At 42.8% G+C, this 16,194-nt stretch overlaps 1 protein-coding gene across 1 annotated transcript in view; it reads right to left on the reverse strand.

Annotated features, from left to right (window-relative positions):
- The window catches only part of Wdr64 (WD repeat domain 64), a 98,784-nt gene that overhangs the window by 69,765 nt on the left and 12,825 nt on the right, over positions 1-16,194 (reverse strand). Inside the window, exons 3-6 of the mRNA XM_005368524.3 lie at positions 9,915-10,017; positions 8,211-8,314; positions 4,260-4,289; positions 2,366-2,476 (exon numbers count right to left, since the gene is read on the reverse strand). Coding sequence (XP_005368581.1) covers positions 2,366-2,476; positions 4,260-4,289; positions 8,211-8,314; positions 9,915-10,017 — 348 coding nt within the window. The remainder of the gene's footprint in view (positions 1-2,365; positions 2,477-4,259; positions 4,290-8,210; positions 8,315-9,914; positions 10,018-16,194) is intronic.

Raw genomic sequence — 16,194 nt, forward strand, 5'->3', positions numbered from 1 at the left:
CAGAGACACACATACAGACACAGACACACAGAGAGACACAGACACACAAACAGAGACACACATACAGACACAGACACACAGAGACACACAGACACACAAACAGACACACATACCACATACATGCATATGCACTCATATATGTGTGTGCATCCACGCACACACCCACAGGTTGATGGAGAAATTTCTGTGTTGTTTCTCATTTTAGATCCTACAGTGATAGAGGAACTTGGAAAATATAGGCAAAAAATTTACCAAATAGAAGTTAAAGCTGTGAACCCAGAAAAGAAGTAGAGCTACTCTCTCAGCCTGGGTGAGTTTGGGATCTCAGGAATTGCAACGATGAATGCCTTCTCTTGACTGTTTGGAAATACTGAGCTGGCCTCAAACTCCCCATGTATTCTAGAGTGATCGTAAAACACACACACACACACACACACACACACACACACACACACCACACAGGCCTGCTTCTTCCTTCAAAGTGCTGGGATCTGTGTTGCTGCCTACCATGCCTGGTTTATGGAATGCTGAAGGCTGAAGCCAGGTTGAAGCCCCAACCATGCTTGGTAAGCTCTTGAATTTTGTACAGAATTATCAGGAGAAAAGTATTCTACCATCCACGACTATCTATAACTATCCAACAAGTACTTGCAAGCTTATTCTGTATTATTAAGTGGGTTCACTAAGCTAGGCAGTTATCCTTGCTTTTAGAGAACTTACTGTCCTAAGATAGAAAAATGGTAGATGAAAATTTTTGCTATTTTTTCCATTTTTTTTTTAGAATGGGTGAGCATTGATATATTTAGAGGCTCCCCGAGCCACCAACTAATGTGTAGTGAGCACTAACTAAGCACAAACATTGTTCCAGGAATGGCTGGACAAGATGAGCACAACAAAGCTTCCCACCCTGTGGAAGCTACCCTGCAAGAAGGGAGGACAGAGAGTGAGATGGAGCCCATATTAGGCCAGTGCTGTTTATGTCCCATGGGCAGAGGTGGTAGTGGGGTGGGGGGGGTGACCTTTGATCTGGGACTTAAAGTGCTGGAAAGAGAGAGAGAGGAAATAGAGGGGAAGGGGCTCCAGAGTAGAAGATCAGTGTAGAAGAGGGCAGAGAGGGGAACAATTGCTGGGCCTTGTCTCACCAAGACAGGAGAGGGAGGTGTCAGACACAAGGCTGTTCAGAGACGGAGAGAAGGAGGGAGAGCAGGGGACGGAAAGAGAGAAGAGAAGAGGAAGCAAGACTACAGCAGGAGAGGGCTGGAGAGATGGCTCAGAGGTTGAGAGCATTGCCTGCTCTTCCAAAGGTCCTGAGTTCAATTCCCAGCAACCACATGGTGGCTCACAACCATCTGTAATGGGGTCTGGTGCCCTCTGCTGGCCTGCAGGCATACACATAGACAGAATATTGTATACATAATAAATAAATAAATAAAGACTACAGCAGGAGGGAGGGAGGAAGCCTGAGGAGAATAGGGAAAGGGCTGAATACTGTGAAGAACACAAGGACAAGCTGGCAAGGCCGAGACAAAGGTCAGCAGGAACCACAGATGGCTCAGCTGAGCCTGCAGCTTCTCGTCTGTGATGGTGTCCTGAGGGTTGTGTTCTCCCCAGCAGCGCTGAGCCACTGTGTGCAGCACAAAGAGCTGCAATGCCTTTCCAAGGTTACAGCTGGAAGCCAGCAGGGGGCAAAGATGGCCTTGGTGTCCAGCTGTCCCACCTAGGGTGCAGGCAGGAAGGAGTGAATCAGGAGGGACTAGAGATAAAGAAGAGGCTTCCTTGAGTTAAAAATCAAGTGTGCAAACAGGAGAACCTGAATAAAAAACAACACAAAGTCCAGGACCTGGGGTTAGCCTTCTGAGAAAAGGTTTCTGAGTCAGCTCCAATCCTATAAGACTTTATACAGTATGCTCTTCCTAAGGATGCTGGGCTGGGGGGAAAGGCTTTGCCCTTGATAACAAGCATAATCAAAAAGATAATGCTTGGATGTGTAGAAGGATATAAAAGAGCAAATGAGTTTACTGTGGTAGCAGGAGGATGCCTGGAGCCACGAGGACCAGTAAAGAAGCAGAGAATAAGGGGTGTGGGGAGACTACCACCCAATCTCAGAAAATAACAAGAAACTAAAATCCAACAGCAACAGCAGAAACTAAAAGAATTACCTTTTCCCTCTCAAAACTGAAACCAAAATGAGAGCCTAATGAAGCTCTAAAAGAAAACTGCATTCCCCTTTCATGACCTGGTGCTAATGCTGAACTCCATCTTAAGTGGTTACTTAGTAACTTCCCTCCGGTTCCAACAGTTACTCATTACACAGTGGCTGAGCTCACGCAGCCTCTTGTTTCCATCACTTCTCTCTGCACAGTACCTGGCTGCTCCCTTGAGCTTTATAATCCCAGACGATAATGGTCCTCTCTGTAGTGGCAACGATTCGCTTTAGCTGGCCCAGGTAATCACAGCCCGTGATCCAGGAGGTATCCTGATAGAAGAGCACACAGTTGGAGGAGATAGGGCTAAGGATGATGCCCCAGTGGTAGAGCACTTGCCTAGCATGCACCAGGCCCTAGGTTCAGTCTCCAGTACCAAAAGACAGAGGGGATGGGGAATCACAGCAGTTTTCCTTCTACTTCAAGGTATTGGAAGGCAGGAAGAAAGTTACTGACATTAGAAATCCCATGTGGTACCAGAGCCTACAGGGCATCTCCTTGGAGTGGCATAAGGAAAAGAAAAAGGTTGCTCCATTCTGCCTTGCTTCTCAGTACCAGTAGCTGGAGACTGCTTCAGCTAATGTGGGAATTGCTTCTTGGAAGAGTGGGATGGCTGGACAAGCAGCTGGCTTTTGCAGCATTCACATCCGTGAGGGCATCTATTTCCATGGGCAGCTAGAAGCAGGGCTCTGATTAAACAAGTGCTCCAGCCTTGCTGCCTGCTAACGCTTTCATCTAGAAAAGCCCTTAGTGATCAGACATCCATCTGATCTAAAGCTGAGGCTCATCGCCTCTCTTGAGTCTCAGCTCAAGTCTGGAAGCTTTAACAGCATCAATGGAAACAGCAGCTTGGGTTTCCTGGAGTGTCGGAAACGTGTGTGCACGTGAATCTTCCATAAATCCACCAGGAACCCAATGGGTTTGTTCCATTACAGAAACAGAGGCTGAGAAGTTTAACAAGAACCAGGGCTCCTAGACCAGGTACTGTGTTGTCTCTTGGTAGTTTAGTAAATTCACTGGATGCATGCAAACAGGGATAAAAAAAAAAAAAAAACCAAACCTCCAGCATCCTTGCATCTCTCATAAATCGTCAGGGTAGGGGTGTGGGTGGACCAGAAAGCCAGCAACCACAGCTTTCTATCTGCTGCCAAGTAACTAACTGCACATCCTAGTGACATGCAATCGGCTCCCAAGTAACTGCACATCCTAGTGAATGCAGTCTGCTGCCAAGTAACTGCACATCCTAGTGACATGCAGTCTGCTGCCAAGTAACTGCACGTACTAGTGACATGCAATACGAATCACAAAATTGTACTCCAGTTTTTATGGCATTTTTCAAGCTGAAAACGTTCTCAAATTATTTCCATGTTGTTCTCATAAATTGAGGCATCAATTTTTCTTAAAAAACAATATTTAATTAAAACTCAGAAGCTTTTAATTAAAATTCCAAGAAGTAACTAGTTTCCCAGCAATTCTCTGCGGATAACTGAACTCCAGGAAGCAACACCTGGGTCTTTGCTATTGTTCAAGGCTTAGTTTTGATCCTAGTTAGCAAACGTAAAATTCACTATCTTTAAGTATCATTTTTAAAAAGTTTTACAAACATTTGTGTAGGGTGTGCGTTTGCGTGTGAGTTCAGTAAAGCGTATGTCAGGATGCTCATGAGGAGGGTACAGGACAACCTCAGGTATCAGTCCTTTTCTTCCTTCTTGTTGGAGAGACAGGGTCTGTTGTTCAGTGCTGCACATAGCAGCCTTGCTAACCTGCAAATGTTCTGCATCTCTTCTGTTGCCACCTCCCATCTTATCCTCATGCAAGCACAGGATAACAGATACACACTTTGGTGTCCAGCTTTATTTACATGGGTTCTGGGGCTTCAAACTCAAGTCTTCAGACTTACACAGCGATCACTTTACCCCCTGAGCAGTCTCACCAACCCTTCATATGCAAAGACTATTCAAGCACGCATGTTTTGAGGTTTTTGAGTAATCTGTGGAAGAGTCATCACCACAGCACTAACTTTGACTTACTTTAAAATTTTTTTAATGTACTTACTGTAACATTGGTGCTGGTCTGAACTCTCATCTGTGAGTAAAGATGAAACCGAGTTAGAACTTCAGTAAGAAAGCTATAGCAACACAGTCTCCCTGACTTTCTCCCACTTGGCATCTCACCCGCTGCGAGAATTTCCTCCCCCACTTCATCCTCAGAGTAGCCTAACTGTGAAGTAATACAACTTGGTTTGCAGGGATCAAGATTTCCACCTCTATGACTGGTGCTTACCCACAGTGTCCCCTTGATACTATTATTATTATTATTATTATTATTATTATTATTATTATTATTATTATTATTATTATTATTATTTTCCTTCCACAAGCAAATACCTAATTTTTAGCTATTCAGAACAATATTTGTTATGAAAAGTTAGAAATGCAAAATACAGCAAGGACAAGAGTGTCCCAAAGAGTGTGCTAAATAGAGCAATAGGGACAAATGGACCATGTAGAAAAATACAGCACATTTTATTTGAGAGACTTCTCTTCAAGTTACTTGACATCTTTGAAACATTCTGTCTAGTGGCCCTCCACATAAGCATCTATGAATGGTGCCCTGGGCACCGGGCTATGCATCATATATATGTCCCGTGCAGAGAACTAGTAGGTAGCCGTGTCTCACACCCTGGATGCACGATGACTACCTCCAGGATGAAGGCAAGCAGCTGAGGTATCCCAGGGATGCAGATTCTTTGGCATCATTCAAAAGGTTTGGAAATGGCTTTCCTGAAGGAATGTGTTATATGAACAAAAAAAGTAGGGCAGGGAGAGCTCTGGGATTGTCTTTCATGGAAGCCACAGACCATCTTTCACCAGAAGAGTGCCAAGATGCCTTCCACTCAGGGTCTTATTTCTGGATGGGAAGGCATTTAATTGCAGGCTAGAGTGCTGTGGTTTCCTTCTGACTCACGATGGAAGCATGGTGGTTTTATTTTCTGTGGCAGTTAGCATCCTCAACTTGAAGAATCTCCTAGGACATGGGCAAACTGAGGGGGATGATTTAGATTAAGGTTTGCCTCCTCTGAAAATGTCTATGAGGGATTGTCTCGATTGACTAATTGATGTATGAAGACCCATATTAATCACTCCCTGGACCGGATGGGCGGCACCACTCCCTGGGCGGGACCACTCTTTGGGCGGGGCCACTTCCTGGGCGGGCATCCTTGACGACAGAAGATTGCAAAAGCAAGTTGCACACAGCAGCATTTATTGTTCTCTTCTGACACCTGACAGTTAGCAGCTGCTTCAAGCTCCTGCTGCCTTGACCTGAGCATGGTGATGGACCATGCTTCAATCGTGAGTCAGAAGAAACCCTTCCTTTCTTCAGTGGCTTTTGTCGGATACTTAACTTCAGTGGGAACAACTTAATCAAAGTTATCTTCCTTTCTTCATCACCTTTTGCAGGAATTCTAGTTATTAATGATATTTCCACTCTGTTATCGCCAAAAAAAATCCTTAACATGACTCTTTATTCCTCAGGTAATGTTTAAATTACGTGTTTATCAATTAAAAGATATTTGGAGTTATTAATGACTGCTTTTAAAATGTGGTCACTGTGACCTCTACAGGGATTCATAGGATTTCCTCCCATAATGAATCATCCGTGGTTAAGGAACGTAACATGAAATATAGTATTTGTTTCGAGTGTATCAAATCTTAACCTAATTTTAAAGCAATCTTTTCTATCCAGTCCCATTGTGTGTGTGTGTGTGTGTGTGCATTTGTGTGTGTGAGTGTGTGTGCGTGTGGGGGGAGATCAAGAATGTGTATGTATGGTATATGCAAGTGTGTACAAGTGTGTGGATGCTTGTACATGTGTGTGCACCCATGAGGACAAAGGAAGACATAGGTGTTGTGCTCTTTCACCATAAAACCTTACTTCTTAAAAAAAAAAAACAGGGTCTTTCTCTCTCTCTCTGAACCCTGAAGCTGCCCAGTAAGCTTACAGGATCCACTTGTCTCTAAGACTCCCACCTAGTATTGTGGCTAGATATGTGAGTATGCTATTTTTTAAATTCTATCTGTCTGTCTATCTATCTATCTATCTATCTATCTATCTATCTATCTATCTATCTATCTATCTATCTATCTATCTATCTAGTTAATTTTCCAAGACAGTGTTTCTTTCTCTGTGTAGCTTTGTAACCTGTCCTGGCATTCGCTCTATAGACTAGGCTGGCCTCGAACTCACTGAGATCTGCCCACCTCTGCTTCCCAAATGCTGGGATTAAAGGCGTGCACCACCAACACCCAGCTCATACATGCTACTTGTATCTGCGTACTTGAAATTCAGTCTCAGGTGATCCTGCCTCTCTGATGAGTGCCACACCCTTGCCGTCTCCAGTTACCTCTTTCCTTCCTTTCTTCCTTCTTTTCTTTCCTCCTTTCCTCCTTTCCTTCTGTTTTAGGAGCTTGTTACATTATTCTATAAGAAGCCAAGGTGACTTTCTGTGTGTGCATTTCCATGTGGTCAACTATAAACTTCTCTGTAGCATTGCTTGTTTTGTTTGGGTGTCTGTGAAGCATCTCAGAGGAACAAACCTCACTTTCCTGTAATCAAGGACTACTTTACAATGCCAATCATTTTCCTCCTCACTGTGTTTTATAGATCCCAACTTAGCCCGATTTTTGAAGAAATAAAGGTCCATATTGAAGAGGGAACGAATGTTCTTAGGGAGAAAGGAAAAGATGGAGAAGGGTTTTGTATAAAAAGAGGCCAGCTATCTGAGATTTTTGTTGTTGTTGTTTTTGGTTTTGGTTTTTCTTTTTGAGGCAGGGTTTCTCTATAGCTTAGGAGCCTATCCTGGAACTAGCTCTTGTAGACCAGGCTGGCCTTGAACTCACAGAGATCCACCTGCCTCTGCCTCCCGAGTGCTGGGATTAAAGGTGTGCACCGCCACTGCCTGGCAGAACTATTATCATCATCATCATCATCATCATCATCATCATCATCATCATCATCATCATCATCATCATCATTATTCTCCAGAATCTGCTGGGTGCTCACAGTGAGGCTAGCACAGTAGATGTATTCATGCATTTAACCAGCACAATGATGTGGAGAGAAAAAGTCTGTTGTTCTGGATGAGAGACATTAAATACCACACCCAGCACACCCAGTTATGTCTGTAGAAGGCTGGACAGCAGCCACCATATACACACCCAAAACCACAGACTCTATCCACACACCCAAAACCACAGACTCTATCCACACACCCAAAGCCACAGACTGTCCACACATACGAAGCCCAGTACCTGGATGGCCCTTCCCAAACAATCTCATTGCCCTAGCTGTGATCTTCTGGAAAACTGCCCAAGTTGAGTGTTACTGAAGGACTAAAATTGATATTGGAAATGATGATTATTTCAAATACAGTTTTCTTGTATAAAAAATGCTCATCATTGTCTTCAGTTAGAAATAAACTTTGAATCTTTACTCTATATTTAAGAGCAAGAGTGCATCTCCTGTTTTCACATTGAAGAATATGGGACATACTGCCATGCATTCTTTTGGAATATTCATGTCTCTACTTTATAATCAAATTTCATCTTCATATTGTCTGTTCTTCTTGATGTAAAGACACGAGGCCCATGAAGTCCCTTATTCAACATCACAGAAATCCAGGGACACCTGAGGCATTTCTTCTACTCCAAGTCCACAGCCCTCCCAGCATCTTCTATTACCCAGCTGGCATGTGCTCAGGGTTTTATCTGGAAAATTATCCATATTGACCCTTACACAGTGCACACCATGTGATTCTCTACGACTCTTTTGAGAAACAAGACCATACGCAGCCACCAAACCTCAGCAATCACCTCAGGGCTCAGTGATCCCCGTAGTCTATTTTTTAAATAATACTGAAATGCTGTTGTGTTTTCTGAAGCATTTGGATAGTGCATAGATAAGATGCAGGAAGGGAAAAGGGAAGGGAAAAAGCTTTCAAATTACCTGACTGTTAAAGACGGTTATCAATCCTTTCTGAGATGCTGTTATCAACAAGTCCAGCTGTGGGACCTTCACAATGCATTTAATGACATCTCGTCTTCTACTACCTGGCAAAAGCATGTGATTAATGTCAAATTCCAGAGGTCCTAAAATTCATTCGTTATTGGTCTAAAACAAGAAAAAGAAAGTAAAAGAAGGCAGCCAGCATCTTACAAGAAGCCCCGAGTTACTTAAAACCTAGAATAAGGCCATAAAAACCCTGCGAATACTGCTTGATTTTCTATTATCCTTAGAGATGTAATATAAATATAGAACATTTCAGCTAAATACGGTGTATGAACTTCCAAACTACTTGCAGCTCCACATCCCAACACCCACCCACACCCTTCAGAGCACGTGCACACACACACACACACAGACACACACTCTCATCACTATGGGCACATTTCACAGAGAGTGGGTTTTCTAACCATCATGTGCAATGATTCTCCCTTGAGGCTTTCCGCGTGTCTTAGCCGTCTCTTCTTTGAAGTGTCACCACAGACTAAAGTCCTAACACCATCTCAGGCTTTCCATTAGAAAAGAAGCAAACTGCTTTGATGCTATTCTAAGACTTCTAAAAACATCTTGTGCGTTCAGTAAAACAACAAGAGATACTTTGGTGCTACCCTGCCCACCCACAGTCCGAAGAACAAAGCTGTATGCATAATACTTTTCAGGGTGAGTTAACTTTTGTTTCTTTGGATTTTAGTTTGGCGTGTAGCCCAGGTTGGTGCTGAACTCATGGCTTTCCCCTTGTCCCGAGGGCTGCAATTACAGGTGTGCGCCGCCATGGTCTGTGTGTGGTGATGGAATTTTTTATCATTGTAAACACTTAAAGAATGGACATGAGCAGAGTCTATACTCCAGTTAGCAGGAGTTCATAAGAGAAAATAACAGATGAGGTTGGGGAAGTGTGTCCCTTTCTTCACTGCAGGATCCCCAGCATTCAGACCCACACCATAGATACCATCCCAACTGAGCTGCATCCCCACATTGCACATTGCGATGCATTTGTTAACACCGAACGCAGCCTAGAGCGCTCCCTTCATTTCAGAAAGTGGAATCTAATGCTGTTGAGAGACAGAAAGAGCCTCTAGGCTTTATCTTGCCGCCTGACCCTCTCCCACCCCGGGCAAACAAACAGGGAGGAAAACCCAAAGTGCAGCGGGATGCAAGTGCCCAAGTTCCAGGGTCAAATTTTAAAACAACAACAACAACAAAAACAGCAAATGACATCTGGAAACTGGAGAGGTCTTAAGAGGTCCCTAACCGGCTCAAACTTGCTTTCAAAGAAACTGTCTAAGGAAGACTCAAAGATAGCAAGTTGGGAGGAACTCTTCAAGATTATTGCAAAGACACGCGATCCCACCTGGTGAGCCGGGAACACGTGCTAATATAGAGACTTCCGTGGAGACGTGAGCCTCTATACAGGCTGACTCCTTTCCACCCTCACCTTCGCTAGTTTAGTCTTTCGGAGTGAGGGTGACCTTCCAGTTTCAACAGCAGATAGTGTCTCTGGAAACTGAACCCAAACTGCTACTTCTGAGGAACTGAGTGAGTGTGTGAAATGAAAGGCGATTCTTCGGAAAGCGTATGTTCCCGGAGCTCAGTTGTGAGAAAAATAGTAAAATTCACACTGACTTAGAAAGGAAATGTACAAGTCACCTGAAATCACAATTCGCTGTTTTCTGGACACAAGGAAAACCAAATTTTCTTCATCCATCTGCGAAGTCAGAGAATCTTCCTCGGTGGAGAAATAGCCAAAGATCTAAAATCCCAAACAAAGGAAACATGAGCAGTCGCTCAGAACTGGCTGTCACGTGACAACAGATTCTGCGTCGGCTGAATTCAAAGTCTAACTGAGATAAAATGCGCCCGGTGTTCTGATGTCAGAGACGGCAGTGCCCTGGAAATAAGGGACACTCTGACATTCAACACACTTTTCACTGAGGAGGAGTGATTTCCAGAGGGGCACTGATATCTTTTCTGTGGAGCAACCACGCACCAAATTGGCGCCCTGGTCAGAAAGAATGATCAATTACCATCTTGACCTTGTTTGAAAATGAAGGCAGTCTTCATGGGACAGGGCATCAACTATGCACATTCACCATGAATGACTGTTCCTAACCATCATCTATCGATCTTCTTGGGTCAGGTTTTTCATCTTGGCAGAGGGAAGCTTCAGAATATAAAAGATTTCAGGTTTTTTTTTCTTTGATTAGCTGCCCACTTTTCAGATGTTGAGCGAAAATTGGCTACCTTGCTATAAGATGATATTCTCAGTATAAAAACTGATCTTTTTGAACAAATTATCAAATTGTGAAATTTTCAAAATTAGAGGCATTTGGAAAACATCAGCAGCTGTGAGCCAGGCACAGTGACACAAACCTGTAACTTTCGGGTATTGAGAGGTTGAGGTAAGGTGTTTGAGACCAGGTTGAAGCCAGCCTCGCCTGGACAACAGAGGAAAAGTCTGTCTCAAAACCACCAGCAACAAAATAATACCTACTAATTTAGTAATGAGCAGAAATGAATGTGTTTTTTTTTTAACTATTAATGAGAGTTTTAAAAGAAACAGGGAATTTTGAACGTCCTGTCCATGTCATTATAAGTCTTCCTCTATCACTCTATTTTCTGAGACAGGGTCTCTTCCTGGGGCCGGAGAGCTCTGGGGATCCACCTGCTTTTGCCTGGCCAGCACTGGGGTTACAGCATGCTGTGCCGCGGTACTTACTTTGTGTGCATGCTGGAGACACTGAGGTCAAGCTTTCATGCTTGTGCAGAAAGCACTTTTCCCATTGAGCCATCTTTCCAGCCCAACCTCCTTCCTCCTGTTTTACTTTTTTTCTAATGCTACCAAAATGAATGGCCACAAATCTGACTTTAAGGAAAGTCTCTTTACTAAGCCATGGTTCCATAGATTTGAGTCTGAAATGGGTTTCTGCAGGCTCCATGAAAGAGATAGTAGACGTATGTACTTACTGGAGCCTTTGGGAAGAATCAGCTGTCAATTGTTCAGGTCGTTGGCATGAGGTCCATCTACCTGTCGGCTGTCAGTGACACTGCCTAGATTTCAGGGGCTTCTATTCAGTCCTGGACCCAAGGCCCTCCTTCTTAGCAACAGCAGAAGAGTTTCAAGTCTCCTCCGTGTTTTGGATCCTTCCCCTCCCTATCTTATTTTGAAGGACTTTTGAAGCACTTACATTATCTAGGATAATCTCCCCAAATTAGGCATCTTAAACTCATCATCAAATTCCCTTCACAGTCACCTAGAATGGTGACTGACTGTACAAGTGGGGACCAGGACACCTCATCTTTTTTTTTTTTTTGGTTTTTCGAGACAGGGTTTCTCTGTGGTTTTGGAGCCTGTCCTGGAACTAGCTCTTGTAGACCAGGCTGGTCTCAAACTCACAGAGATCTGCCTGCCTCTGCCTCCCAAGTGCTGGGATTAAAGGCGTGCACCACCACCGCCCAGCTATATGCCCTCATCTTATGAGCACTCATCAACACAATTAATAAATTTTTGGCAGCCCATGAAACCTAAGATGGTTGTGTGCAGTGATAATGTTCAGGTCGCAAAGTGAAACAACACTGGGGACCACGATTCCTCAGTCCCTGTTAAAACAGCTCCAGTGTTTCTTGGGATAGGGGCATTTCACACGGCACTACTTATTTTAAACCAGGTCCTATGTGTACAGTAACCTCCAGTGGTTTACACACAGCCATTCACCCTGACCCTTTGTTCCTGCACAATCATTGTGGAGATGGCGACAGGGTGTCTGATCAGTGAGAAGAGGTGCGTGAGGAAGTGTGGGAGCAAGGCACCCCTGCAAGGCAGAATCACACACTTCGGGACTTGGAAATCAGTTTCAGTCTTCATTCTACTGTCAGCTGGTCACATGATCTCAAGCCACTGTTTGTTCTCTGTGCCTGAGGTTTGCCCATCTAGAAAATGATCATCAGGAATAGTTCCTCTTAAACGAGAATGTGGGTGATTCTATTTCTTAGTAATTAGGAAGAGTATAATGTGCTTCGATTATACCAAGTGCCAGACAGGAACTCAGTTGATGTCAACGTGTGAGGGATGGGACGCTAGGTTTCCAGGAACAGTATAGGAAATAGAACTCAGTTTCCTTTGTGTCCTTGCCAGCTAAAATGTCATTCACTAAATACCGTTGTTGTCTGAGCGTTCAGTCATGCACGTTGTCATACATATCCTTTAGAGCCATGTGGATGTACACACTACATCGACTCCCCCATAATTACCGATTTTGACAAGATATGAAAATAGAAAAGTGACTAGTTGAAAAGAGGGAGGGGCTTAGGGAAAGTGGGAGGAGACAAGAGACAGTAAAGGGAGGGTGAATATGATCCAAATACAAATGTGTGCAGTGTCATAATGAAACCCACCATCCTGTTATTAATATGTGTTAATAAAATTTTAAAACAGGAGATTGATTTTGTTACTTTTGCTTATCACAAACACTTTATCACATTGCTTAACAACTTCTCAAGGAAACCAAGTGCACTGAATCATTGAAAATTATTCAGGAAAAATTTTTAGATAAAACAGGTAAGCTTCAGAAGAGGTGGCAAATCTCATTTTGAAAGGTTATGTTTCATGGAGAAAATCTTATGATCAAAGAGAAACATCTCTTGTCATCTTATGATAAACAGTAGCCTCAAGGATCTCTAGCTTCTTTTTTGAAAATTGCAAATCTCCAGCTAGAAACTGTAGCATGATTTGAGGACATTGCCGGCCTGAGTACTTTATGCCTATCAAGTATACTATCACAAACAGCATTAATATTCTTTTAACAATGCAACTTCCAGAGATTCCCATGCTTTCAGCAATTCCAAAAAAAATTTGATTACTTAAGGAGCATATGTTCAGTGTAGAACATATGGGGAAAATGAAGAGCAGGTAGAGGAAATAAAAACTTGTGTCAGCTTATTTTTAATCTACTCTAGAACATTCTTTTAACATTTTGAAGTTAACAAATATAATCTTAACTTTATAATAATTCTCTTTACATTTACTTTGGAGGGCATGATTGGCATCCCATGTGGTGTGTGTATTGTGACTCAGGTCTGAATTCGCTCACAGTGTGCTCCTAAAAATCTCATTATATGCTCCTCTCTTGGTTTCCTTTCCTGTTGCTGTGATAAAATATTCCGACATAGCAATGGAAGAGAGAAGGGGCTTGTTCTGTCTAATGTCTCCAGCAGTGTAGAGTCTATAATGGTGAGGAAGACCTGGCAGGAAGCAGGGTTGGCGTGAAGGTAAGAGCAGGAAGCCAGCTGGTCACCTTGCATCCAAACTTAGAAGGGCAGCGACTAAACAAGAAGCTGGGCTAGGCTAAAAACCACAAGACTCCCCACCCCTTCAGTGGCTCCCTTCCTCCCAGAAGTCCACAAGCATCCAAACAGTCCCACCATGTGGGGATCAAGTGTTCAAACACCCGAGCCTACGGAAAGCATTTCATATATAAACTACAAAAGCTGCCTGCTAGCAACACAGCCTTCTCACTGATTGGCTTTGTAAGTGTAAGGCAATCACGGCATTCAGATTTCTTTACACCCAGTTTTTCTCATTATATATTGCAGGATCAGACCTAGATGATGTTTTCATTAGCTCTAAGATTTCACTAGCCTAATAATGTAAAATTCTCTAAGTACCCTTGCATCGAAACCTCAGAAAAGGAAATTGCAATTTTTTGTGGCATTGCTGTGATGAAAAGATTTATATTTTGGAATCAGATTTGTGCACTTTTGCCTGATTTTTGAAGAATGAATCCAACTCGCATGGCCTGATCAATGACTATTAACTCATAAGACACTTTATAAAAACCAGGCAATCGATATTGAAATGAAGTGAGTCTTCATCAGTTAATATTGACTTTCCATTTTACAGACAACAGATCTGAAGCCCAGAAAGATTGGGTTGCAGGACTCGAAATAGCAACGCCCTTCTCATATGGTTGGTGAGAAAATGGTCGTGCAATGAAGGCGGAGCAGCCTGCACAGACTCCCTGAGCCTCAGCCGTCTTCCGCATGTGCAAAGTGCATTAGAGGCTGATCACGACCTGGTTTGTAGGAGCCCGAAAGATGGGAAACGATAATGGCATCTGAAATTGGTAGATAGAGACCAATTTCTATGTGGCTTTAGATAAGTCAGTTACCATTCTGGGTTTCTCTGTTCTCAGCCTCACTATAGCAATAATGTGGTTTTCTACAATAAAAAGAAAAGATTTTATAGATGTAAGAGGATTATGTAAGACTAGAAGGAGCAGATGCCAGAGAATGAGACTCAAATTCCTCCTCTCCACAACTGAAAAAAAATGCAGATTTATTTTACAATCATACTCCATTATATTCAAAGAGTTCCAGTTTCTCTGAGGCTCCCTGCACACACCTCAACCACTGGGCACAGTCTCAGCACTCGGCACATAAGGAGCATCACAGTCCTGGGTCCCTTCACAGTATGTGATTTGAAGCTTGCATTACTAAGACAGCAATTTAGGCTGGTAAAATTGTAAAACAAATGCTTAATGCTAATATATAAAAAGGGATGCCCTTGAAATTTAATAAATCTGTTGATAGTCTTTAGGTACATAGTTCCAGATACCTAGGGAGGTGAGAGTAGATATGGGGGGAAACTGGGGGAAGGGTAAATATGGTCAAACTACATTGCATACAATTTTCAAAGAATTAGTAAAAATATTATAATACATAAAAAGGCGCTACCCCAAAATACAAATTAAAAACCTGACTTTGATAGCCAGGAATAGTTCATTCTGTTCTTATTTTGACATTTTCTGTGATGTACCAATAGAAATATAATATAAGCCATATATAATGTTAAATCTTATGGTATCTACATAAAACATAGAACAAAAATAAATCAACTTTACTAGTGTATTTTATTTAACTCAGCATGTTGAAAACGTAACTTCAACATATAATCACTACTAAAAGTCATTGTGAAATGCTTTGCATTTTTTCATACAATGCTTTTGAAATCCATATGTATTTTATACATACAATACAGCTCGACTCAGACAAATCACGCTTCCAACGTTTGACAGCCCCGTGTGACAAAGGTCTAGAGCGTCTAAGGAACCACACCCTGGATTTTATCTTCCCTGTCAGAGCTTCTGTGCAGTTTTATTATACAGTGCACTCACTGAGAATGAGCCCAGTGTTTCCCATCCTTTTTCCGGATGTCCTGATGTAGGTGCATGGTTGCATCTGAACCATTCAGGAAGAGATTATATGCACACCTCGGCCCACCTGTGCTCAGTGGACTGGGTCTCCTATCCTTGGTAATATAGAAAAGGTGCTTTGAGATTTCATTCAATGCACCCGGAGTCCAGTTCACTTTAATTTTAGCAACGGCAACAATAATGCATAGTGGGCTAGAAAAACACAGGGCATCACTGCACAAAATTCAGTTAACCAAGCTGGAAATCTTTACCAAAAAACTATACCTAGAATTCCAAGACATCTTGGAAACTTGGCCCCAAGCACAGGATGAAAATGTCAACAGTGGGCCCCTGCTATGTCATTTTCAGAAAAAAAAAAAAAAGAGAGTTAGAGAGGGGAGGCGAGAGAGGAGAAGGAGTGGAGAGGGGAAGTTGATAAACAGAATTCTTCACCTTTGATACTTGAGTCTTATGGTGTGCGTATACTCCTTCCCACTTCTATTTTCTGGTAGATAACGTATTCTCTTACACTCACTAGGCGTATCCTTGGCTGTATGCAACCAAGGATAGCTACCAATGCGGCCGTACCCCAAACTGTAAACTCACTTCTAATATAAGAATTTTTGTCGCCTGGGCAATTTGGATGCTCAACTTACTGAACCTGGATGGAGGTGGGCGGTCCTTGGACTTCCCACAGGTCAGGGAGCCCTGATGGCTCTACGGGCTGATGGGGGAGAGGG

The sequence above is a fragment of the Microtus ochrogaster genome, unplaced genomic scaffold, assembly GCF_000317375.1.
Source record: "Microtus ochrogaster isolate Prairie Vole_2 unplaced genomic scaffold, MicOch1.0 UNK35, whole genome shotgun sequence".
In the NCBI taxonomy this organism is placed as follows: domain Eukaryota; kingdom Metazoa; phylum Chordata; class Mammalia; order Rodentia; family Cricetidae; genus Microtus; species Microtus ochrogaster.